Raw genomic sequence first — 27216 nt, 5'->3', positions numbered from 1 at the left:
TTAGACTGAGACCCTATGAACTATATAACCTAAAACACTTTCTGTCCCTTTACAGAAAAAAGTTTGCTAAGCCCTTTTTTATAAGACTTCTCTATATTTCTTTTTCGTGGCTAAAGATCAGTTATCCTTTCTTGTTGTAATCAAAATTGAGGTTAATAGATAGCTCTTAAAAGTAGGATAGTGTATGTTTTGTGTTATTTTTAACAGTTTTTATTTTATATGCAATATCTTTTTTTGGACACCATCCAAATCCAGATTAAGTGGTGAGTGAGAAATCATCTGGAATTGTCCCTCGACTGGATAAGATTTGACATCATTTTATTTGGTCATAGTCTTTAGCACAAGAAATGTTTAACCATTTCCAGAGCTGTCTAAACATCTATTTTCACTTGTAAATTTCTGTATAGTCACAAAGATCTCTTTTCTCTGTTTGCCCCTTACACAGACTGCATAAGAAATCATATTTCTTTGGGAGTAGAGAGTTTATTCCTATTTCTACGATACCACAAAATCTCATACAAAATAGTCGTGCCCTCATTTTGCTATCATAAATTTCTTGTTTAATGTGCCTTGCAATATGCATATATTGTTAACTGGGAATAAATTTGAGGCATTTGGATACGGAAAAGCACTAAACAAATTATTGGGCAACAATGCCAAATAAAACTAATTGATATTTTTGCTTCACAGTATTCTGAAGAAGTTCTAGCTGTTTTTAAGAGTTATAAATTAGATGATACTCAGGCCTCAAGGAAAAAGATGGAGGAATTGAAAACAGGAGGGGAGCATGTATATTTTGCAAAATTTCTAACAAGTGAAAAGGTATAAATCTTTCTTTTTCATGAATCATAATAAAAAATGGTCTTTTTTTTTGTTTAATTGATATACTTTATAAGTTAAGTCTAAAAGAAATGTTTCTTACTTTACTTTTGGTTAAAGCTGATAAATGTTAGTTTGAGGGTCCTATTTCTTCCTTGCACAAAAAAGACTGATTTGATTTTAAAGGTGAAAGAGGTTGTTCTGCATTAAGTCTGTCTTATTTTAAAGTAAATAAAGTTTAATTACTTTCAAGTATATATGTTTTGAACCTCAAGTTAGTATATAATTTGAATTTATAAAAATATTTTGTAGTTAGTTTGCCATTTAGGTACAAATAAGGGTTTTAGTAATTCCCTATCAGTTTTATTTATACAGTTAAATAAGTAAACTTTTCTAATAGAATGCCAAGAGATTTTGTAAGTTTGATCAACATGGCACATTGAGTTTATGTTTCAATTCACTCCCTTTGCTCCAAACACATAGCCATGACAGGCAAAATATAAAAAGAAAAACCAAAAAGACAAAGCTGGGTTTCCAGAAACAAGATAATGCCACAGGACCAGAAATGCCGAATAGCAAAACTGAAGCCTCAGGCCTGCTGAACTCTTATCTTAAGCAGGTGGTGGCACCTAGGAGTTTAACTACAAGCGACAGAGACCCAGATGTGTTTTGTGTAGGGCCAGGGCCAGAGGCAGATTCACTGCTTGAAGCCAGAGACTGGCGTAGAACTTTACCCACTTTTGAAAAGAAGCTAAGAAAAATATTACCAATCTTCTGCCAAGGGCTATGGTTTCATAGGAAGTTGTGGTTCTAGGAATAACAAAGACACATCTTTGTGTCCATCTGCTTGTTCTGTGACCAGTTACATGATATCCCTAATATACTCAACTCATGAAACAGCTGCTCCAAAAAAGTCATCATAAAACTTTTTCCACACTTGGTCCAGGGGCCCTGGTGGAAGCAAATGCAGAATTTCTAGATAGGAAAGATTATACACAGAGAGAAAGGAGGGGAAGTAAATATCCCAAAACAAAAGCCCCTCATTCAAAACTCTGATAAATTAGAATTCCATAATCCCTAAAGAAATCCAGTGCTATGATCATCAGTAAGATCAACTGTTGGGATATACATGTATTTATTCCAGATACACACCCTGACCAAGACTTTAAAATATATATGTTTTGGATAATCAGATAATTGATAATAGAACATCCATTGCAAATAAGAAATTGTGAAACTGAAACATTTCTGTAGAAATGAAATAGGAGAGTTGAATATGACAACTAATTGGGAGTCTCAGAAATTAAAAATATGGTCATTGGTTTACCAAAGCACAGCATACAGAATTAAACTATAGATTGGACATGATATGAATGGATGATAGTGATGAGATATTCACCCAGAACATAGCACTGACAGATTTCTTTGGTTAATGTGAAAGAGCAGTTAAGAGCCATGGAGGATAGATTGAGAAATTCCAGCATATATCTAATAGGATTGCCAAAGAATGAAATGGAATGGTGGAGAAAAACTCTTTTGAAAAGGATTGAAGGAAGTACCAAGTTCTGAGATTAAAAATGTGCTACAGCTACCAAGCAGGATAAAGAAATATAAATCCATACTTTGATTGCATCATGCTGTAACTGCAAGGATAAAGGGAAAACCTTAAAAGCCACCAAAGGGGGAAAAAGACATATACTGAGAAGGAACCATTCTTTGATTGTTAGCAGACTTCTAACAGATATCAGCAATAGATTCCAAAAGCCAGTAGGGGAGTATTTAACTGCTGAGGAAAAAAATAACTATCTAGAATTTCATACATAGCTAAATGCACTCAAGTCTATGGATGAAATAACATTTTCATTCAAAGACCAAGGAAACATAACACTCTAAGACCCTCATTTTGAAAAACTACTAAAAGACCTCTGTTTACTTTGTGAAAAGGCCATCTCACTTAAACATATGCCAGTCCAATGGTTCTTCTCAACTTTTCTTCTGGCTGTAGATTTGATAAAAAAAAAAACAAACAAATGCTTGGATTTTTCAGAGATACGGGTACCTTATTCCTTGCCGGTGAAAACTGGCTAAAGTAAAATCTAAAGCTGTATGATTATTTGGAGCATAATTCCTTAGCCTATCATTTCAGTGGTGAGGAGGTTTAGAAAAGCACTCTTGTCATTATAAGGTTAGGTCTTTCATCATTCTAACAGAGCATATAACCCCAGGAATGTTATTGCCTAGCATTGTGCTTTGCTTACATGAATGTGGTTAAACTTTTCCTTAGGAGAGTCAGGAGATGAGGCAAAGATGATACAACTTTTGTAGTTAGAGACAAGCCAATCAGATGGCAGCTACAGGTAGGCACAGGTCCTACAAATAAAATAGATGTTTTTCTAAGGTATCATACCTTCTTTCTTAAAGATGAAAGTTTCCCCTAGAAATGAAGTGGCATTGTAATTTTCAAGGGCCACTTTTTTGTGTTGCATAGGCTATGATTGCAAACACTAATTTCTAATACATTTCTCTTTTTAGATAGCAAGATAATCCAGGAATGTCAGATGCTAAACATAGTACTGAGATATCTCTGGTATTTTTTAGTCAAAGAAGTTATTAAATAATTAATGTTAAAATTGGTACATTATCAGAAATTATTAGGTAAACTAGAGATTATACAAGAGCACTTTTATTCCAAAGGGGGAAAAAATACCATTCTAAACCAGCTCAGATAAGGCAAGAAGTCTCCTTCACCAAAAGCTCAAGAGTAAAACATAGATTTACATTTGCAAAAGTGTTCTCAGCTTCTCATGTACTAAGTAGTCATTGGTGTATTTGTCTTCCAGGTAGCAGCAGTTTCCTTTTAAAGAGCTTTGCATATTAGAATATTACTCTTCCTAGTTCACTTACCATGCATAGCTGAGCTTTGTAATTCCATTAGTTTGCATTACGAATGAAGAAAAATAGACCTAAGAAGCCTAAAACATATGTGGAAAAGAACACAAGAACAGTTTCAATAATATATTAGATAACAAATGTTGAACAAGTGAAAATGTTAGGATTTGATATGTAACTGTATAGTGGGATATGTATGTTCTATTAACTATACCTTTTGAACATTTAAAAAATTTCATGATTTGAAAATTGGGTAATTTATCTCAGCTGATAATGTTATTGATGAAAAATCAGTAAGATTTTAATTAATGATGATGCTTTGTTTCCTAGCACAGGTTTTTCAAGTATTTTGGGTTAAAGTGATAGAAATGGAAGATTTCACACTTCAATTAATTTTACCAGTAATATTGTTTACATGTGCAATTTATTGACAGAAGGCATAAGGGTAACTGAAAAGAATAGCATAAGCCTTTTTAGGTTTAGAATAATATCAGGAAGGCTCAGACCTGACCAAAGATGTGCAATAAAAGCTAAGGATAATAAAAGCCCCTTTATTCAAGAAACAAAGATGACAAGTATTTGACCCATTGATGTAAATGATGTAATTTTTAAAATAACCAAAGAAAAGTAAAACTAGAGGATGTATATTACAGAAGAAACACAATTAAGTATGTCGGTTTTAGTCTCAGTTCTGTCACTAAATAGCTGTATAATCTTGCAGAGGTCACTTTATCTTCTCAGGGTGTAGTTAAGATCTTAAGGATAATGTGAAGCAGTTACCTTGAATGATCACACTACCTTCTCACCTCTGAGTCTTGTCAACTCCTGTTTTCAATCCATTGTTTCTATCGAGAAAAATTATCTTCCAAAGTAAATGTATGTGGTAAAGGGGATTTAAAGCCCCAAAAAGATGAAGAGTTACTAACAGCGCCCAGTCACCTTAGTTCATCTCTTCAGGCCAGTAGTTCCTGTCTTCACTCCAGACTGAACTACTTATGGTCTTCTAACAGACTACTTATGGTCTTCTAACAGGCTAGTCTCTTACTTGGCTCAGTCATTGTACCCCCTGTTTCTTTCTTCCCACATACTCTCCAAGTTTAGGTTTGCTCCTATAGTTTATAGTTAGTTGCTGCTTTTTTCCAGGAAGTCTTCCTAGAGTTTCTTAGGCAAATAGATGGTAGAACCTTTCACTGAATTAGCCAGCACTGAAGAACAGGCTTTGTGGGGAAAATTGGTGGATTTTATTTTGGACATGAAATCTGATTAAACATTCAAATAGAGATATGTAGTTGCTTCTTGAGTGTACAAATCTGGAGATTAGAAATGAGAGCCAAATGGAAAGTACAGATTTGGATGTTATCACCTTGTACCTGGTAATCAAAGAAAGAGTGTAGACTGGAAAGAGAAGAAAACATAAAACTGAATCCTGTAGAAAACCAGCATTTAAAGGAAAAGAGGAGTGAGGAAGAAGATTGAAGAATAGGTGGTGAGTGGAGAAAAACTAAAAAAGTATGGCCTCATGGAAGCCAGATATATTAAGTTGGATGGGAACTATGAAAAGGGTGTTCATTGAATTTGACGACAATAAGTCATTGTTGATCTTGACAAAACTACTTTCAGTGGGTTGGTGAGCCAGAAAGCAGGTTGAAGGGTGAATTAGAAACAGTGAATGTATCCAATTCTTTCACAATCTTTTCTGTTTTAGGGAGGATAAGGTAGGGCTATAAGATCTCCTTGAGAGAAGTTATTTAATGCTAATTGAAAGGAGCTTGGATGGAAAGGGTTGAAGATACAGGCACCAAGCCGTTAATTAATGGAACTCAATTAACTTCGGAAGATTGGGATGTCCAGATGGAAGGGTTACCTTTAGCAATGAAGATGTGACAGAAAATGAGGAAAACAAGTATGTGAGTGGAACTGAAACTTCTAGTTTAATGAGTTTTTCTCCTTATTGAAGGTGGAGGTTGTTATCTATTGAGCAAGAGAGAAGTAGTAAGTAGTATTTTTGGTAAATGGAAAAGTTTTGAAATAGTTACTGTAGAGAATAGGAGAGAGAATAATAGTCTTGGGGAATAAAGAAAGATTGCTGATTAGAGGTGAGAGTTTTAAGTTGGAGACAGTAATGTAGCAGTAGTACCATCTGCATAGCTGTGTGATTAGTATTTTCTTTCAAGCAGCTCCACTTGCAGCATAGATTGGAAGCCTTAGTATTGGTATAGAGAAGGGGAATAACAGTTGGTTTGATCTGAGGTTGCCATTTTGCCCAGTAGATGTGACAAGTGTGAATCAAGAGTTTCGAAGAAGTTGGTAAGAAAATGAAGAGAAACAAGGAAGTCTAGACCAGGGGTCAGCCAATTACAGCCCATAGGCCTACATAATATCCATAATATGCCTCTTGGCTCACATAGCCTAAAATATTTACTCTGGTCCACTAATAAAAAGTTTGCTGTTTGCTGATCCCTTATCTAGACTAAAATAGGATTATGGTAAAAACATGTAAGACTAGTATGCGGAAAATGGAGGGTTCAAGGTATATAGGTCTCAATAAGGTCCAAGTATTAGGTAAATTGGGACAACTGAATGAGAGACTTGGCAAAATAGGAAGTAGTAGTGAGAGGATTGTAAATTAAATATTTCAGAGCTGAGGCAGCTGTGATAAGCAGATCCAGCTTGTGGCCATGGTAGTGGGGGACCAAATTAGAGGGACTATGTCTGTCAGTGGAGTTGGGGTCAGGAACTGAGAGCCCTGGTGGAAAGTAAACTCAGGAGTTAGAGGAAAGAAGACTGGGACCATGGGATGGGATAGTTAATAATCAAATATTCAGTCTCTAAAGGTGAGGAAAACCTGACTGGAAGACCAGTCATATGTTTAAAAAGAAAAAAAAGCCATGAGGTTTGCTTAAACAAGAGCCAGCTGCGTGAAAGAAGTGGCTAGTGAATGTTAGGCTGCATTAGTAGGTAGAAGCATAGCATGTGGAACATGGCCAAAGGAACTTGGAACCTTGAACTGGAAACCAATTCCTAGGACTTTAAGTTACCTTAGTGGTTATTCATTTAGAGGAAGCCAGCTTCCCGCTGTTTCTTTAGGTCCGGAAGGCAAAAACAGCATAAATTGGTAGATATAGACTTCAGCTTTCCTTCAGCACTCTGTGGACATAATAGACTGATTGCCTTCATCACTGGAGGTCATCCTTAATGGGAAGACCAGCTAGGTGGCAGGCTGAAGAACTTCCTCATAATCTGTGTCCTTTCTAATGTCTGATAATACAATTATGATAGTTTTCTCTAAAATATAAAAAAAGTCTTCTGAGACTTTCCAGAAAAGAAAGAAAGAAAGAAAGAAAGAAAGAAAGAAAGAAAGAAAGAAAGAAAGAAAGAAAGAAAAGAAAGAAGAGAGAGAGAAAGAAAAAGAAAGAAAGAAAGTGTTTTAAAAGTCCATTTAATTCACAGATGACTCTTTACCTCTAATTTCTTCTCAGTTATTACTGATTCTCAACTGTACTACAGGAACTTTGGAGGGCTACATAAATGAGCAACACTCTTGTGTGTATCCATTTGGACCTTTCCTTTAGACATTATTTCTTTGTATGTTGGAAAGTAGCCTTTTACTTTTTTATATTTCTGCCTTCAGAACCATAGATATAACATTGCTATCCACTGACACATATCTCATGAAATAAAATGGTTAAGAAATCTAAATAAAGCTTTTGCTGCTCTCTCGAGGCTTGTACAGTAATGCCTTGCATACAGTATGCTCTTAGCAAATGTTTTTTGAATTGAAATCTTCCATTTCTGTAATAGCATAACCTGTACCTTTAGGCAGAACTTGAATTTAATGTGTTGTTTTGTTTGTGTGTTTGTTTTTTGAGTAGTTGATGGATTTACAATTGAGCGACAGTAACTTTCGTCGACACATCTTATTGCAGTACCTCATTTTATTCCAATATCTCAAGGGACAGGTCAAATTCAAAAGGTAAGTGAAATGAGTATTAAACAATTTATAAATCGCAAAGAGAAGGACTTGTTATTGATGTATTTTTCTTTTGTATTGTACTCATTCTTTGTATAAGGGTCACATCCCTGAAACATTTATTTTGCAGCAACATTAGATAAGTTGGGGCTTTCGTTAGACAAGTAGACGTTAGTATATTTGTTTTAGAGAAAAGGCGTTGACTGTGTCCATTTTCCATATGATTCTTTCCTGCTAAGCACAGAGGCTTCCTGGGAGTTTGCAGTTGTATTGGTAGATGGAGGTCTTTGCTCCAGACTTCCATTATCCTCATCTTACCTCGCTCATACTTTCTCTAAACCTGATTTGCAAACTAAGCCAATAATACTTCTTTCACGAGATATAAAGTAATCTGAAATAATAAAAGTAAATTTTGGAAGCACAGAGGAGTTCCAGTTTTTTTGAGGTTTCAGAACAACACCTAATCAGGACCTTTACTCTCTGTCTGCATACCTCCACCTGTAGCACAGATCATTTCTTCTTGTCCTGTTTGTAATTGAAATAGAGTTCACTGTTACTTAGTGGTATTTTTGTTAAGTTTGGAAAGCATTATTGTGTAACAAACATGACTTTACTACCTGCGGGTTTCAAATCCCACTTTGATCACTCACTAGCTGCAGTTCAGCTCTTTCAGAATTGTAGTTTTAAGATATCACATAGCGAGCACTCAAAAATGTTATTTCTTAGTGCTCTGTTGTAGAGGTTCGGTATAGCATAGTAGAAAGATCAAGGACTTTGGAGCCAGACCTGTGTTTGAATTCAGGCTTAATAGCCTCGGGAAAATCATTGAACCTCTATGGTTTCTGTTTAACATAAGAATTAAGTGAATAATGCATGTAAAGTACTCAGATTTTGGTACATCATAGCCTGTTAATATTTATTGGTTGGCTATAAAGCACCTAGTACATAGTGAGAGCTGAATTAATAGCAGCTATTAATAATTCGAGTCTGCCTTCAGCTTCTCTAGGGTTTTTATTCATTATATTTTGAATGGATTTTAAAGGAGTGTAGCATGCCTTGTCTAAATTTGGATCATGTTCTACTACTGTTGGCACAAGTTTTCATCATATATTAAACTTATTTTAGGAAACACTCATTGTTCTGTTCATAGTTAACCGGATTAATCGAATGTTTTATTATCCTTTGTATACTTTCATGTCTTCAATTCTTACCATCTTGAAGATGAAGTGTAAGAAGACTTTCTTAAAATCCTTTCATTTATGATTGTTCTTGTCTTTGTAATTTTTGACACTGTTTACAGTATGGTTAACTTACCTGTTATATGTCTTGTGTTTTTTCATGACAGTATATAAACCTTAAAATTGAAAATACATTGGTGTTAACTCAAGCATGCTTTTATTGCTTTGTTCCCTAGTTCAAACTATGTTTTAACTGATGAGCAATCACTCTGGATTGAAGATACTACAAAATCAGTTTATCAAGTAAGTTCAACACGCAACAAACTCATGATTGAACAAAATGGAAATTTAGAATTTTCTTTGTTTCAGCCCCAAATAGGAAAATAAGGATAAAGTTAAGCTCAGGTACAAGACCACAAACACATCTTGGTTCTCTGCCTACAAACCACTCCTATGATGCAGAAAGTTGTTGAAAGCTTAGTATATTCTTTCTAATCACAGCTACTATCTGAAAACCCACCCGATGGAGAAAGATTTTCAAAGATGGTAGAGGTATGTGTTTTATATTTACATAGTCTTCTTAGCACCAAATAGAATCTATGCAAAAATAATTTCTTTGTTTTTCCCAGCATATATTAAACACTGAAGAAAACTGGAACTCATGGAAAAATGAAGGCTGCCCAAGTTTTGTGAAAGAAAGGTAAATATATACTCGAACAATATGAGAAAGGCATTTCAAAATATAATTTGCCATGATTATATTATGTGCAGATATATGTATTTCACGTAAAAAAATGTAAGTTGAGCTCTATAAGAGTACAACCACTTTGACGTACTTCTATTTGAAATCTTTACCTCAAATTTCTTGTGATTAAGTTCCCAGAATAAATTGGTCTAGTACTAATTATTGAAAAAAATGTTGTATACCCATTTCTTGTATGTACTCTAATGTGGCATTTTTGTCTTTTATCTAATGAGTGTTCTATAATAATATGAAGCTTTCAATTTTTTTGGAAGAAAACAAAATTTACATTAAAGACTCTTCCATTTCTGCTGTCCATTTATAATTCCAGTATGCTTTGTTCACCACAGGGCATCAGATACCAAGCCAACAAGAGTAGTACGGAAGAGAACAGCACCAGAGGACTTCCTAGGAAAAGGACCCAACAAAAAGATTCTGATGGGAAAGTAGGTTAACCTGTCTCCGTATGTGGGATGTTATGATTTTTATATTTTGAAGATGTTACTATAAGAACTCTCCAGTTTTTGTGTTTTTCCAGTTATTGTGCTTGATACGTACATAGATGACTAAAGCAAAACACCCCCTGTCAATCTATAGGGTTCCTTATGTGGGTTTATGCAACTAGACAAAATTCCATTTTTGTCTCCTCCTTCCAAAACCCATGGCTCTAGGCTATGCCATTCTTTTCACATCACATCACAATTGCTGTTAGATTGATCAGCTGATTTTTAGTTTTCACAAGATACCATAATCCTTGGTTTTTTGTTAGCTTCTACTTAACTATTCATTGCTTTATACCAGGGGTCCCTAAGCTCCGGGCCCACAGACCAATATCAGTCTGTGGTCTTTTAGGAGTTGGGCCACACAGCAGGAGGTGAGCAGCGGGCAGGCAGGCAAACAAGTGAGAAAAGGTTCATATGTATTTGCAGCTGCTCCCCAGCACTAGCATCACCACCTCAGCTCCACCTCAGATCAATCAGACATTAGATTCTCGTAGAAGCACCAGTCCCTGGTACCAGAAAGTTTGGAAACTGCTGCTTTGAACTATGCTCGTTCTTAGAAAAATATGATTATTGATTATCATTCAGTATGTGCTCACATAAAAAAATTGCTAAATACCAAAATTTAATGAAGAAAATTAAAACTCCACTATTTGTTTTAACCCATTTCCCATTTGCCCCAAGAATACTTGCCAGCAGCGCTTGCAGCTGCATTTACCCCAGGGTAACACGCAGATTACATTCCTAACTTTACCCCCAAAGTTTGCCACTAAATATCTCACTTTTGCATTATTACTTTCACATCACTCTGGTATATCAAGTCTTTGGAAACAAATGACATTCTATTTATAGCATTCTGTTTTTAGTAGTGGTATTTCTATTTACAAATTATAGTAATTCTCAATCCCTGAAAACGTCAAATCCTAGAAAACATAGCATTCCTACATGTGATATTAACACTGGCAGTGGGCTACACTTTTTTTTCCTAAACGGGAAAAGGGTGTTTTTTTTTTTATAGTTTTAATGCATACGAAGATGTTGTCCATTAAAAATGTATTTGTTTATGTGCATATTTTGTAGTGAGGAGTTAACAAGGCTTTGGAATCTCTGCCCTGATAATATGGAAGCCTGTAAATCAGAAACAAGGCAAGTTTCAAATGTTTCATATGAAGTATTGCTTTTCTCAAAAGTTATAGAGTAGAATGGAGCCTTTTTTCAGCTATCAAGAGAGCTCAAAAGAAACATAATAGTTTATTGTGGTTGCCTTTGGCACAGCAGAATATGACTTTAACCACAAAACACCTATATGTGCTAATACAATAATTTTAGAAATCACAAGAAAGTAAAGTTTCACAAAAGAAGAGGGAACTAAAAACCAAGGTATGAACTAATGTAATTGCTTCTAGCTGGGGAGAAATACAAATGATTCCTACTTTTGGGAACCAAGAAACTTGTTTTAACAACCATAAAAGGACAGAGGTGAGACATTAGGCCTGCATGAATTTGTAACTGAGTTTCCCCTTGACAACGTACTACATAACGTGTGAAAGAAGAGCAGAGTGGGAGACGGAGGGACTTGCCCACTGGCACAGGAAACAAGGAAGCTTGTTCATATCTACCTGGGGTGTGGGTGAAAAGGAAAATGTATTCCCTGAGAAACTATAACCATAATCCTGCTGTCATGCAGCCTTACAGTTTAAATCTCTGCTACCAGCAGTGTAAAGGAACCTTTTAGGGAGTAAATTTAAAAGTCTCAGGCTGATGATATAAAGCTTTCCAGAGGTCACATCTTCAACCTAAGCCACACAAGGATCCTACGATAAAAATATGAAGATAAGTTCATCATCCAGACTTAACAGAACATTCAAGATGATAATCTACCATGAATAAGAATCAGAACAAGCAACAAAAGTTAGCCACTTTGAATATTAAAACCATCAGAATAAAGGCTTAAAATAAGTATATTTAAGATAAAGACATAAAAGAAGGAATTGAAAGTAAAAGAAGGGAACATGACATTCTCAAAAAGAACCAAGGAAATTTGAAAAAAAAAAAAAATACTTATAGCAATAAGAAATATAGTCATTGAAATTATAAAACTTAATAGGCAGGTTAAATAGCAGACTAGCCATGGGTGAAATAAGAATGATATAAAAATTACCCAGAAAGCAAGTATCAAAGGATCAAGAGTTAGAAAATATGTAAGTGTAAAAGTCAGAAACCACAGGATGATGAAGTCCAACAAACATATAATAGAAGGAGGAAATAGAGAATGGGAAACAGACAATAATTAAGGACATAATGACATAATTTTTCAGAACTAAGAGTAGGCATAAATTCTTAGGTTCAGGAAGTACAGGTTTTAAGTAGGATAAACATAATCCTAGTCTCTACACATTATAATAAAGTCACCAGAGAGAAAAACCAGACCACCTGCAAAAGGGCAAAATTAGACTGATAACAGACTTCAAGAACAAAAGGAACCAGGAGTAATAGCTTCAAAGTGTTGAGGGAAAGTATGAACACCAAATTCTATAATAAAGAGTAGATGTCAGTCAAAAGTGTGAAATAGTTACTTTCAAACTAAAACTGCTAGAATCTGTCATCAGCAGTCCTTTAAAAAGCTGTCAGAAATTAAACCCAGAAATAATATGTAAGTTGCGAGAAGGATTGCTATGCAAAGACATTGGTAAATATGACTAAATCTCATCAAGAATTCCTTGTGTAAAACAGTAATATTACTAATTGGGGGTTGTTTAAAAAAGTAAAACTAACATACTTGATAAAAGTGACATAATACAAGGAGTGATCAGAATTAAAGAATGTTACAGATGAAGATAGAGATAATGAATAACTAGACTTTAAGCATGCTTGCTAAGTATGTAAAAGCAATAGAATATATAACTTTCAATGAGTTGAGGAAAAGTAAATATAGAAAAGTAAAGCAATCAAATAAAAGATAAATCACAGTTTTAGAAGGATACAGCAGAATTCCATTAATAAAAAGTTTGAAAGATTCAAAACTATTTAAAATTTTTTAGAGTACATGAATGATAAATACCAAATTCTGAAGAGTAGCTACTGCTGGGGAGGAAAGAGATGAGGGAGGAGTACACTAAACTCCTTAAAAATCAACTATATTTGTAGTGTTTGTAAGTCTGAAGCAGTTATGGCAAAAGCCTGGGATGTTCATTATATTAGTCCTGATTATTCACACTATATAGTCATTTTAAAAACTAGCAACAATTCCAAACATTTATGAATGATAGTCTGATGTGAGCCTTTTTTTGTCTAGCGTTAACAGGTAGAAGAAAAGAGTGGTGGTAAACTCATCAGAAGTCTTACAGGTCTATAAAGTTCATCAGTTAGAGAGTATTATTGTAATGGAAGGTGTAAGAGTTGATGCTTGATTTTTCTTTAGAGAGCCCGTTTTTCTCCTTTTAGTCAAAGATATCTTCTGATCAGATCTTAGATCTTATTTATCAAAATTTTATTTCTAAAAACAAATTCAAGAAGATGCAATTAAAACCAATCATGCTACCATGGTAACAATCTAAAATAAGTTCAAAGTTAAACTCTTGAAATATCAGTGTGTCTGGTTGTCCGTTTTGGTTTAATTCTGGTTTATAGAAAAAATATCTATGAACGTGGACATGTAACTTTCCTGCTTGCTGGTGAAATTTAAATGCTAGTAAACCCGACTGCCCTCCGTGTGTGACCAGTAGCATCGCGAACATTACACCGCAGTGCGTTACATCACACTGTATATAGTAGATAATGTGGTGCAGTACCACACTGCCCCCTTTATATTCCCCTTTGAGAAGTTGAGTCATTTATTTACCTCTAAAAATCTGAGTTCCTAGGTTGCCTAACTGTAACTCAGGTGTTGGTAACATTATAATCTTTGCCAACATTTTATATTTATTATTAAGAACTCACGTGATCCTCACTAGTTATTTTTTAACACCCAGAGAATACATGCCAACTTTGGAGGAATTCTTTGAAGAAGCCATTGAACAAGCAGACCCTGAAAACATGGTTGAAAATGAATATAAGTAAGTAATGTTTCTCATGAGCTAATTTTTTCCAGTATTTTTTCCTTAAGAATTGTATGTATACTTGAATAATTAGTAAGGGGAGACAGTTGACAGTGTAGTACTTTTCCTCTTAGGTGAGTTTATGTACCAAGTTCACATTACACATCCTGATTTCAATGACCGTTGCTATTGACTAACAAGCACGACTTAAAATCATGCATGTCTCAAAAAATAAGAAAACCTCCCCCTTGAGCCTACATCTCCCTCCAACTATCACCTCTGTTCCCCTTCAAATCACAGTACAGGAATGCCGTTTCATTGTGCTTTGCTTTATTGCGCTTTCATAAATGTCACGTTTTTGCAAGTTGAAGGCAAAACCCTCCACCAGCAAACAGAATTACAGCTCACTTTATTGCAGCACTTTTTTTTTGACCTCTTAGCATTATTCCCCAGTTGATCTCTCCCTTCTTAGCTAACATTTTCCTCTCGACATCCGATGAACTACACTCTTCCTGCTTTTCCTTTTGTCTCATTGCTTCTCAGTCACCATTGCTGGCTCCCCAGCCCTCTACCTAATGCTCAAATTTTAGAGTAACTTCAGGACTCAGTCTCCACTGTTGCTTCTTCCTCTGAATCTTCTAGGTGATGCCACACAGCCCATGGTTTCGAATAGGCGTGATGGTGCGATTTAAGGGCAAGGGCCCTCTTCCTCTTGTCAGACTGCCTAGGTCCCAGTGCCAGAACTCTCTGCCACTTACTGGCTAGACTACTGGGGCTAATTTGACCCCGCTCTGCTGTTTCTTCATCTATTAAATAGGAATGGTACTCATGTCACAGCATTATCCTGAGGATTAAATAAGATTCACTTGAAGCATGCATGTCGTGTAGTTAGCATTCAGTGAAGAGTGCTGTGACCACTGAGTTAGAATTACTGTGACCTCTTATCTAGGGACTCTGGTCAATTTTCTATGCATCCGCCAGTGATCTTTAAATTCACAAGATCTCCTGTGTAAAATCTTCCAGTAACTATTAAGATGAAATCCAACCTTCCTGGGGTCTAAAAGACCTCCTTAATCTGGTTCACACTGGCTCTTCCAACCATGTCTCCTCTTTGCTTTTCTCTCCACTATAACCCTGTTTCTGTTCAAGTCAAAAGGTCTTCCATTTCAGGACCTTTGCACTTGCTGATATTCCTTTTGCTTAAAACTTCCCTTGTGGTATGCCCATGGCTTGCCCTCTCGCTTCACCTCTCATCTCAAATACTGGGAGTTTTCCTTGACCAAAAGCTCCTCCCCTTTCTCTCTGTAATACACTCCTATTGTATTTTTCATAGCACATATCACCATCTGAAATTCTCATTTCTCATGTTTTTCTCATCTTTATCACTGAAATTGTCTTATACTTTATCGATAATGATACTTGGCAACGGATTCCTGTGTCAGGCACTTCCTAAGCTCTTACCTTATACCTCTAATGTAGAAACTGTTCTTGTCTCCATTTTACAGTTGAGGAGTTAAGGCAAAGGGTAAATAATTTACTGAAGTTCTCATTCTCAGCTAGTTAAATGGCAGAGCCAGGAAAATCACTCTGGCTTCAGGTGTTCAAGGGTGCACCTACAATCTCCACAACTCCTGAGTGCCCAGCCCAACAAGTATTTGAATGAACGAATGATTTATTAGGTAAGACTAGTTAGATTTTTCTTTAAAGTTAAGTTCTCTTAAGATTGGTTTAGGAACTTAGATGGTATAGATCTCTGGAGAATGAGAAGTTTGTATGTATAATTGACAGGGAATTTTGAAAATGCTTAAAAGATTCAAATTAAACAGAAATGTGTCAGAAAGGCTCATAACTGTGTATGCAAATCCTTGTAGCATGGTGTTAGTTTGTAAGGGCCCTCACAGTCTAGGGATAGTTTTGTAGGTGTCATCACGTCTCAGAGGTAGTGAGGCTCATGTATGAGAGATGACTAAACCAGGCTGCTACTCTAACGACTTGGGGGATAGGGGAACTACTGACTTGTAGACTCATAAATAGAAAAAAATTGTGCTCTGGATTCTTCTGCAGCTTGCCTGTTAAAGGAACATTATGTTTAGAATTTTCCTGAGGTTTCCATTTCTTACTGAGTACCACCTATTATTGCTTTGCTTTATTAGAGAGAACAGTTCATGGATTCTGTTCTTGGCATTCTTACTGTGTTGGCTATTAGATGTTTCCCATTTAATTTTGGACTCATTTTTATTCCTAAAGGTTGGTACGGAGCAAATTAAAGTTTAGATATTACATAAATAGAAAAAAAAATCCAAATATTGATTAAATTAACATGATCAAAACTGTTGAATTTACAAAATATTCTGGAACTCAACACTTGTACATGACATTGCCAATATGGTTAAATGCACTGAACCTAGCGAACCTATTACGAATTTTTTTTCTAAATAACTAGGTAGATTTCTGTCTTGCACATACAGCATCTAACCAGTACTGGACACATAGTAATTGACTCTTAAGTAAAATGTGTATAAATCTTTAAAATGTGCTCACCACATATGAACCTGCCTCTTTAGGCTCTTGGTTTCTATTATTTATAAGTAAACTGCATACTGAAAGGTTCTTTAGGAATACAATCAGAATGAAAATAATGGTGCCTTCAGCTACTTACCTTAGAGTACAGAATTTCACATGAATTAAAGTAACTAGAAGGGAATATAGGAATAAACTATAACTTAAAAGTCTCATGTCTCTTCTTATAGAGCTGTGAATAATTCAAATTATGGTTGGAGAGCCCTGAGACTATTAGCACGGAGAAGCCCTCACTTCTTCCAGCCAACCAACCAGCAATTTAAAAGTTTGCCAGAATATCTTGAAAACATGGTAATAAAGCTAGCCAAGGAATTACCAGTAAGTACAATAGATCAATTTTTTCATATCCTTTAGTTGATGGTATTTTCATTAAAACTGCTATTGCTATTTGAGCAAAAAGCTGAATTTAAGCATTTATCATGTGAAAAAAAAAGCCACATACTCCATTTTAGAATGATGACAAAAATGCATGAGTATGCATTTTATAGGAAATAGATAAACTGATAAGTTTTTATACAGCATGTTAATTTAATGTAAGTCTGCAATACTTTGGGTAAACTGTTATGGTTTTTCCTGTTTGTCATTCGATGCATTATATTGTCTTTTATTGAAGACAGGGTAGCAGTAAGCAACTTGCCCTATCTACTCTTCCAATACAATTTTCTCATTGTATTACTCTAATATGGTACTGTGTGCATAAAACCTAATTACTCAAAAAGTTTTCAGGACATAGTTGTTTCCCCATAGTCTTTTCTTCACCATTGTTACTACTAGGCATTTGAAGGTCATTTTACCATGCTTTTTACTGACTCCCTTCTTCCCTGATCAGGAGACAAGGGGAGTCTTTCCAACTTTCAGGTCATTTCCGTCCACTCCTCCAGGTTAACACTGTCCCACTTTTGTGACACTTAACCTGACATTCACATTTAATACTCTCGGGTAAATTTCTGGGTCCTGTACTTGGACTGTCACAACCACTCTTATCTAAACAAAATGTACCCCAGTTATCTTTAGAAGTTGGCATTCTTTTAAATATTCTTCTTACTCGTTTTAGCCTCCTTCTGAAGAAATAAAAACAGGTGAGGATGAAGATGAGGAAGATAATGATGCTTTACTGAAGGAAAATGAAAGTAAGAATTGAATTTTCTTGGCTATTTTACAAAATTGGAAAAGATTGGGGTTCTTTGTTGAGAGGTACGTTGATCTACTTCTCAACTTTTACCATGTAGCTCAGCTGTTTCTGTAGTGAGGAATTTAAAACATTGCTTGATAATAATTTAAAATATTACATTTTATTTGGAAGTGACAGGAAAGAAGGTATTTACATTTGAAGGTGACTCATACCTCTGTTAATTCTTGAGGGGTTCAGAAAGGGGCAACTGATTTCAGGGGAAACTTTGATAATTATAATAGAGGCAACACCTTTAGCTTTATTGATTTCCTAATGATCATGACTGTTAACAGTATTCAACCCATGGGAAATATAAAAAGGAATTATTTTACTTCAAAATAATGCCTCAGTGGCATCATCCCAGTTGTATGCTTTGAATTGTGCATGTCCTTATACTTTGTACATAATTTACATTTCCTGTGTTTTCTAGGTCCTGATGTTCGGCGAGACAAACCTGTAACAGGGGAACAAATAGAGGTATTTGCCAACAAACTAGGCGAACAATGGAAGATTCTGGCTCCCTACTTGGAAATGAAAGACTCAGAAATTAGACAGATCGAGTGCGACAGCGAAGACATGAAGATGAGAGCTAAGCAGCTACTAGTCGCCTGGCAAGATCAAGAGGGAGTACATGCAACACCTGAGAACCTGATTAATGCACTCAATAAGTCTGGATTAAGTGACCTTGCAGAAAGTCTAACTAATGACAATGAGACAAATAGTTAGCTTTTTTTTTTTATTAAAACTGTGATAAGATTTTGTTACCAAGCAGCATTTGATAAGAGGTCCACTGGTTTTGGTAAACAATAAACATTTTTATAACAGTTGTACAGTTGGCTGGTGCTCCAAGAACAACAACACATATTGGCTCTTGATAACTGACCTAAGAGTTTGGGAGAAAGGAGGGAATGGGTTTAAATGATCAAAATAAAGTGACCTCAAGGTCACATAATATATTTTTGTTAAATGGATAATGAAGTCAATACGTGATATTCAGGGACATGGTGTTTCTATAAAATACACTATGCCCAATTAGTTTCCTGCATGCTGTTAGTAGTTACAAAATTTAACTTACTATTCTGAAAATCCCACAATATGACTTTCTGAAACTAAGTGCTCTAGTCAGGCTTATGTTTTAAAGCACAAAATCAGCAAACAATGGTCCTTTCACCACCTGGTTTTATTAAGTAAAACTTCACTGGCACACAGCCATGCTGATTTAAGTACTGTCTATGGCTTCTTTCATGCTACAACAGCCAAGTAATTGCAGCAAAGATCTTATGGCCTGCAAAGCTTAAAATATTTACTATCTGGCCCACTAAAGAAAATGTTTGCCAACCCCCAACTTTAAAAGAAATGGGGGTAAAGTCTAAAACCTAGTTCTTTTAACCTTAAAAAAATCATTTAGCCTCTCAAGTCGTTAAAATAGGGATGCATACTTCAGGGATTGTTGTGAAGTGCAAATGAGATGTATATGAAAGCACCCTATAAACAGCAAATCACTACGTAGTAACAGCTGGAGATAGTACCATGTACTTTTCCAGTTTCCACATAAGCATTACCCTTTAGAGGTCTAAGTTTAGGTTATCGTTTTGAATCCCAAAGCACAGCTACTAAATGCCTATTACACTATAAATGTTCTGGCTTGGCCTTAACTTCACTAGCCACTTGAAGCACAGCTCTAATATGGAAAGGGCTTCAGTGCTAGCGGCACAGCATATAAGGCAAGCTCAGGAGACAAGACATTTTCTTGCCTACTCTCAAAGACCTTATGTACAAGGCTGAATTCTATAACAGCCTTATTTAAAATAACACTGATAGAAGTCCAATTTCTTATACTTAAAAAATCTTTGGAATAATGCTTTTTTTTGGATCAAATAAAATGAAATCAAGTTTTTAATGGTGACAAAGAATTACAATTTTAAAATTTTAGTTCCACACAAGTCTTACCTACTTTGTTCTAAACCCACCTGACCTGATGTAGCATCCTGCAATTCAGAAAATCTAAATTTTGATTGCTAAATTTATGTCCTCTAAATTGTTCAGACCAAATAAAACAATAAACTGCAAAGTTACAAGCATCACACCAATATAAAAGAAACATTATAATTCTTAGTTTCATCCTCCAGGGTCTATTCTGCACCCTCCCCCAAAGCAAATGGACTACTGATTGCCAATAAAGTTTCACTGAAGAAGCTATTTACAAATAAGTTTCCCTGAAATGCTTATTTCATATCCTCTAGTGTTCTCAGATTATACACAATTTTCAAACTCAAGAGGAAAATGGCCATTATTCTCTAAGAATCTGAGTTACCAGTGCTGTGCTCTGCAGAGCAGTAAAACAGCATAAACAAAGATGAGATTTCATGATAACCTCCAAAACTTTATTATAAATATTTAACTCAAAATCAGAGACGAATTATGTAATACTTTATATTTTCTCTAGCAATCAAGTTCCTGAAATGAACTGACTAATTATGATGTACTAAAGAAACCTACCATATTGAAATACCTCATACTCGGTATTTCTACTATCACTTTAAAAATCACTGATACTGAATTCTGAGGGACATTAAGATTTGACAAAAGAGTGAAAAACACCAACCGAGCACTGAGCTAAGGAACAGATCTAACTTGATAATATCATTGTGTTCAGCATCCAAAGAACTCCATTACTTTTACTACTTTGTTTTTTAAATAGAATATAAATGTTAGCACACAGAAGATAACATGTTTAAATGGATGCTTAACTAACCATCTGCAGAAACTATAAGATTAAACATATCTGAACTTCAGCCAAGCTCTAACACTCAATAGACAAAAGACTTGAGGTCAAAACTATTAATCCCTCTTTTTTTTATTATTAAATATCCTCATTTTCTAAAAATAAGCAACCAGAGCTTGTCAACATTTTTTAAGGCTGATTACTACAAAACCATGACAAAGTTAAATGTACAAACCATAGTACATCAGAGACACAATAATAAATGTAAAATCAAATGTACTATTGATCACTATTTATTTTAAAGTCATGAAAAGCCAGCAACGATCAGGCTGGACAAATACTTGATTGTACCCATGTTTCCATGGGATGTGGACAGCAGCACTGAGAACACAATGAGAGCAACACTTACTTCCTTTCCATCTTCCTGGCAAAATTTGTTAGATAAGGCAAAGGATGGACAGCTAGTGAATCACTTGTGGTTTGACCATGCAAGAACAACAACAAATAACAGTAATAGGTGTGCAATAAACATCTCATCGCTGAATATTGGGCAGAAAATGGCAAGGAAGAAAATTATCACAGAAGGTAATAGTTGAAAAGCATTTCAACTCAATTTTTAAAAATTAATGTAAGAAATAAGCTCTTTAAAAATGTCTTCCTGCTACCTTTTTACAGGGCAGCACAGTCCAAAGGCAATTTTTCTCTTCTGTAATTTTTTAGGTTGATACATAGAGTGGTCTGCTTCTGCCCTCTTTTGTTCCACATGAAGAGAAACAAAAAGCCACTTATGTATCTTCCTCTAAAGCTCTGGATTATAGAAATGATCAACAAATAACATTTATTTCACACCTAAGCATAAATAGCTAAAATGGAGATTACTGTTCACTTTCCTCTTCCATTATTTCAACTCTGCGAGGCCCATAGAGTAAAACATAAGCTATATGCCAGTCTCCACCGCCAGAAAGCCGCAAGATATCCTCTGGTGTCACAATGCTGACCTTATCATCATCGAATTTAATCCATTCATCTAAAGAACGAGAGAGGAAAATGAAGTTAATATACATGATTTTTTTCAGAGCTCCATTTCAAACAAATACTAAGTAATTTTATGCAAAGCAGCATTCCATCTGCCACATCAATAGTTCTCAAAGTGTGGTCCAGGGACCACTAAGGTTCAAGACCATTTCAGAAGTTCCATGAAGGTTACAACTAATTTCGTAACACCATTAAAGCATAAACTGCCTTTTCCCTTCATTCTCTCAAGTGTGCTCTAGAATTTTCCAGAGACTACACGATGTGTGATAAAGCAACAGACAGAATGCAAACATTTAGGAGCATCTAGCTGTCTCCTATTGAGCCAAACAAAAAAGACTTATAAAAATGTGAATCAATACCATTTCTTGCTAAATTTTTTTTAAAATACTTCTATTTTGAAAATGTTATTTATGTTAATATGTAATGGGTTTATTACTGTTGGTTTTAAATGAATTAACTTCTCAGTTTTAATTTCTATTATAGCAAATAAGATATAATTCTCATAAACAAAAGCTCTTTGGAAAGGTCCTCAATAATTAACGTATAGTGGTTCCGAGACCAAAACATTTGAGAACGACTGTGCTATAAAATGTATGCTAAGACAAACTTTTAAAAGGGTAAGTAACAATTGAAAAAAAATAACAGAATCTTTACCTTGTTTCCTTTTCACCCATGATACATAATGACCTGACGAGCTAGATCGTCCCTGATGTGTTAGCACTGCTTGCAAATCATAGTATCCACAATTATTGGAGCCAATGTCTAATGAAAGATATAAATACAGTAATAATAGACAATGAATAATAACATGTACTTTCACAAGCTAGGTAATAAGCAAGAATAACTCTAAAGTTTAGCCTAGAGAAGTATTATTATTAGAATCCAGTAAGAAACTACTGTTCAAAGTTAAGGCTTCATGAAAGATGTTTTAAGAAGTATGATATCATTCATGAAAAAGTGACTTTTACTGTATGTCATATTAATGTAAATTATACTTCAAGATACATAACTTTAAAAAAAAATGATATCTTTAAAAACAGATATGTGGCAAGACAGTAATTTTACCTTAAAAGAAATCGCACACACTACACCTCAATTGAAATGAAGATTTCACTTACCATCAGCAAAAGAAAAGGGCTCATACTGAACTTCTTTCTGGGGACTACTCTTTTTGTCAGTCTAAAAAAGAAAAATACTTAATTCTAAATCATGATATTGGAAATAAAATTTGCAATCTCAAAGAATACAAGTTTCCCCACTATCTGAAAGTAGAGCATTCCTATGAAAACATCATAAGCCAAATTGGCATAAAGCAAAGAGTATCCCCTTTTTGAAAATTCATGTTAACAGTATTGCGATTTTATGAAAAGAGAAAGACCTACATTAGTATGATAATTACTTTTCACGTAAAAGCAAAAATCCTCTTCAGATTTCTTTCAGTTAGCAAAAACAGGTACGTGTTTCATAAAAGCAAGGTGGCATACGTGGGCTTTCGAAAAGCAGGGGATACCTATATTCATTTCCACAAATGTTTACTGTCTACAATGCAAAGCACCAAGGCAAAAGACAAAATATGGTCTGCCTTACAAATTACTAAAATGATATAGCTATAGAGAACATAAAACTGTAAACCCAAAAGGCCCACACTTTAACAGTACGCAATCTTGTATGTATAGTCACTGACCCTCTGACTATAGTACCAACATTAAACCACTAAAGCTAGAGCATACCAGTGAATATAATAGTATGGATAAACAGTGTTCTAGGGGTAGAATAGGAAAATCCAATTCTATAATTTTACCAAAATACTACCAAAACACACAAGTGAAAACAACAACAACAAAAAAGAGCTGCCTCAAAAAAAGAGAAGCTGAATTACTGCAACTAATATTAAATCTGTTAAGCCATGGCCACCTACCACTTCAGCCCAAATAAACTGAAATATTTAATTCAGCAAACATTTACATATATTAAAAGAGGCATGATTTACTACTTTAGATAAGGCTCTTTAGTGGAAACTCCTCGCATCAACCCATTTCAGTGTGCAATATAAAAAAATTAAACAACTTATCTAGGTATATCGGCAAAGTTCTTGAAAACTACAATGGTAACAAAGACATGCAAGCAGTTTAATGATAGCTAAAGTGACAAGTCAAAGGATCCCACAACAAAAAATGACAATTAGGTCAACCATTCCCTTTCATATACAATTGGCCCTTGAACAATGCAGGTTTGAACTGTGTGAGTCCACTTACCAGTTTTTTTCAACTGACCCACAAAGTTCAAACCCATGTTACTCAGTCAACTTGTGGTTGGGAATCCATGTATGTAGAGGACCAACATATAACATTTGGATTTTTGACTGCATGGACAGTCAGCACCCCAAAACCCAAAACCCAAAATCCCTGCACTGTTCGAGTCAACTGTATATAATGTAATAGCTATAGCAACCACCAAAAAAAGCTATACAAGGAAATATATTCAAATACAGTATAGATGAATCAAACTAGAATTCTAGAAAATGTTCAAGTAACCTACAAGAAGGCAAAAATGAGAAACAAAACAAAAAATACAATAGATTTAAACACTAACATATCAATAATTACATTAAATGTAAATGATCTAAATATACCAGTAAAAAGACAGAAGTTAACAGAGTGGATTAAAGAACATGACAAAACTATACACTGTCTATAAGAAACTCTCTTCGAATATAACAGTATGAGAAATTAAAAATAAAAGGATGAAAATATATCATGGAAACATTAACAAAAAGAAAGCAGCAGTGGCAAATTAATATCAGATAAAGTAGACTTCAGAGCAAAGAAATTTACCAAGAACAGGAATACTGAATAAAAGGGTCAGTCCGCCATGAAGACAAAGCAATCCTAAATGTGTATGCATCAAATAAAAGAGCTACAAAACATGCAAAGCAAAAGCTGACAGAACTAAACAGAAACATACAGGTACACAATTTTAGTTGAAGACTTCACTCCTCTTCAACAAAGAACTAGACAGAAAAACAGCAAGATTATAGAATAATGCAACATCATCATTAATCAACTGGATCTAATCAATATCTATAGAACATTCGACAACAGAACACACATTCTTTTCAAGTGCCCATGAAACATACACCGAGATAGATCACATCCTGAGCCATAAAGCAAACCTCAACAAATTTAAAGGAATATAACATAAGTATATTTTTTCACCACAATGGAATCAAACTAGAATCAGTAACAGAAAAAATAGAAAAACTTCCAAACATTTGGAAACTAAACAAGATACTTCTAAATAATACAAGGTCAGAGAAGCCTCAAGGGAAATTTTTTTTAAAAATACAAGGAACAGAATCAAAACGAAAACACAGTATAACAAAATTTATAGGATGGTGAAAGTACTGAGAAATTTACAGCCCTATATGCAAACACATAAAATTGATAAGCTAGATGAAATGGATCCATGAAAAAACTACCAAAATAAACCCAATGAACTACACATTTGAATAGCTCGTAAGTATAAAGTTGAATTTGTAATTTAAAAACTCCTGAAAAATAAATCTCCATGCCCTGATTGTTTCCCCAGACAATTCTATCAAGTCTGAAGAAAATTAACACCAATTCTACATAATCTCTTTCAAAAGAGAAAAGACGAAAAAAAAAAGAAACACCTAACAAACCAGTTCAGGAAAGTAAAAGATACAAGATCAATACAAAAATCAACTGCAACAAATTATCCAAAACTGAAATTAAGAAACGTCTTTTACAAAAAAAACAAAAAAGAATAAGATACTCAAGAATAAATTTAACCAAAGTACAAGACTTGTACACTGAAAACTATAAAACACTGTTGAAAAATTAAAGACCTAAATAAATAAAAAGACCTAACGAGTTCATGGATTTCAAGACTTAATACTATTAAAATGGCAATACTCCCCAAATTGACCTATAGATTGAATGCAATCCCTATCAAAATTCCAATTGTTTTTGAAAAAATGACAAATTGATCCTAAAATAAATACAGAAATACAAGGGACTCAGAAGAGCTGAAAAAAGAACAAAGTCGGAAGGCTCACACTTTGCTACTCTTCTGACTACTAAACGACACTAATCAAGACTGTGGTACTGGCTAAGGATAAATATTGATCAATGGAATAAAAATAGAGTCCAGAAATATAAGTCTATGATCAACTAACTGTCTACAAGAGTACCAAGACCATTCAACAGGCAAAGAATAGTGCTAGGACAACTAGATATTCGTATGTAATAGAATGAATTTAGACCTGTACACCTCATTCCATATACAAGCGTTAACTCAGAATGGATCAAAGACCTGAATGGAAGAAATAAAACTATAAAATTTGTAGGAAAAAACGTAGGCATAAATCTTCACAGGCTTTGACTAGGCAATGGTTTCTTAAGATAGGACACCAAAGGCAATCAAAAAGGGGAAAAACGGCCAAATTACATCAAAATTAAAAACTTTCCCTCTGAAAAATACCCTGTTAAGAAGATGAAAAGACAAAGTTACAGGCTGGGATAAACTATCTGGCAACCATACATCTGACAAAGGACTAGTATCTAGAATATTAAAGAACTCTCAAAATTCAAGATCAGAAAAAGAGCACAATCAGAAAATGGGCAGAAGACATGAAGAGACATTTCACCAAAGAGGATACACAAATGACAAATATACACATGTGTTCAACATCATTAGCCATTAGGGAAATGCGAATTAAAACCACAATGAGGCATCACTGCAAACCTATCCAAATGGCTAAAATAATCGTTAGTCACATTCTGAGGATGAGAACCTAAAATGGTACTGCCACTATGGAAAACATCTGACAGTTCTTTAAAAAGCTAACTATACAACTACCATGCAATCTGGCAATTTACATGCCTGCATATTTATTCCAGAGAAATAAATATTTATGTTTACACTAAAACTGGTATGTGAATGATAACAGCAGCTTTATAAGACAAAACTGAAAACTATCCGTCCTTTAATGGGTGAATGGTTAAACAAACTGTGGTATATCCACGTGGAATACTATTCAACAATAAAAACAGAAGGAACTACTGCTATATGAAACAACCTGAATTAATCTCCAGAGAATTATGCTGGGGAGAAAAGTCAATCCCAAAAGGTTACATAATATATGATTCCATTTATATAACTTTCTTGAAATGAAAAAATTATAGAAATGGAGAATAGTGATTGCTAGGAATTAAGGAGAAGATAGGGGCAAAAAGAAAGTGGGTTTGGCTACAAAGGGGCAATATGAGCGATCTTTGTAGTGACGGAAATATACTATATCTAGATTGCATCAATGTCAGTATCCTGGTTTTGATACTGTATTATAGTTCTGCAAGATGTTACCACTAGAGAAAACTAGGTAAAAGGTACTAGGAATATCTTTCTATTATTTCTTATAACTGCATGTGAATTGAAAATTATCTCAAAATAGTTTAATTTTTAAAAAATTGCTTTATCTCTCATACACACACATGAACAGTAATCTGCAGAACTTAATTTTAAAACTCGATAGATTATATTACATGGAA

General features: G+C 34.7%; 2 protein-coding genes across 5 annotated transcripts in view; one reads left to right on the top strand and one right to left on the bottom strand.

Annotated features, from left to right (window-relative positions):
- The window catches only part of THOC1 (THO complex subunit 1), a 42221-nt gene extending 23507 nt beyond the window's left edge, over window positions 1–18714 (top strand). Inside the window, exons 11-21 of one of the 2 annotated variants that reach the window (XM_039844940.1) lie at window positions 691–822; window positions 7581–7681; window positions 9093–9159; window positions 9358–9408; window positions 9486–9556; window positions 9949–10044; window positions 11179–11244; window positions 14070–14153; window positions 16886–17033; window positions 17770–17845; window positions 18317–18714. In XM_039844940.1, the coding sequence (XP_039700874.1) occupies window positions 691–822; window positions 7581–7681; window positions 9093–9159; window positions 9358–9408; window positions 9486–9556; window positions 9949–10044; window positions 11179–11244; window positions 14070–14153; window positions 16886–17033; window positions 17770–17845; window positions 18317–18612 (1188 nt within the window). In that variant the 3' untranslated portion in view covers window positions 18613–18714. The remainder of the gene's footprint in view (window positions 1–690; window positions 823–7580; window positions 7682–9092; window positions 9160–9357; window positions 9409–9485; window positions 9557–9948; window positions 10045–11178; window positions 11245–14069; window positions 14154–16885; window positions 17034–17769; window positions 17846–18316) is intronic. The other variant, XM_039844939.1, reaches the window with a different exon arrangement.
- Window positions 18609–27216, bottom strand: part of USP14 (ubiquitin specific peptidase 14) — a 30959-nt gene continuing 22351 nt past the window's right edge. Inside the window, exons 14-16 of one of the 3 annotated variants that reach the window (XM_039844943.1) lie at window positions 22765–22825; window positions 22301–22408; window positions 18609–21638 (exon numbers count right to left, since the gene is read on the bottom strand). In XM_039844943.1, coding sequence (XP_039700877.1) covers window positions 21487–21638; window positions 22301–22408; window positions 22765–22825 — 321 coding nt within the window. In that variant the 3' untranslated portion in view covers window positions 18609–21486. The remainder of the gene's footprint in view (window positions 21639–22300; window positions 22409–22764; window positions 22826–27216) is intronic. The other 2 variants (XM_039844942.1, XM_039844944.1) reach the window with 2 other exon arrangements.

This window comes from Pteropus medius, unplaced genomic scaffold (genome assembly GCF_902729225.1).
Source record: "Pteropus medius unplaced genomic scaffold, Ma_sr-lr_union100, whole genome shotgun sequence".
NCBI lineage: Eukaryota > Metazoa > Chordata > Mammalia > Chiroptera > Pteropodidae > Pteropus > Pteropus medius.
Note: the sequence above shows the minus strand (reverse complement) of the source record. Positions and strands in the feature narration are given on the sequence as shown.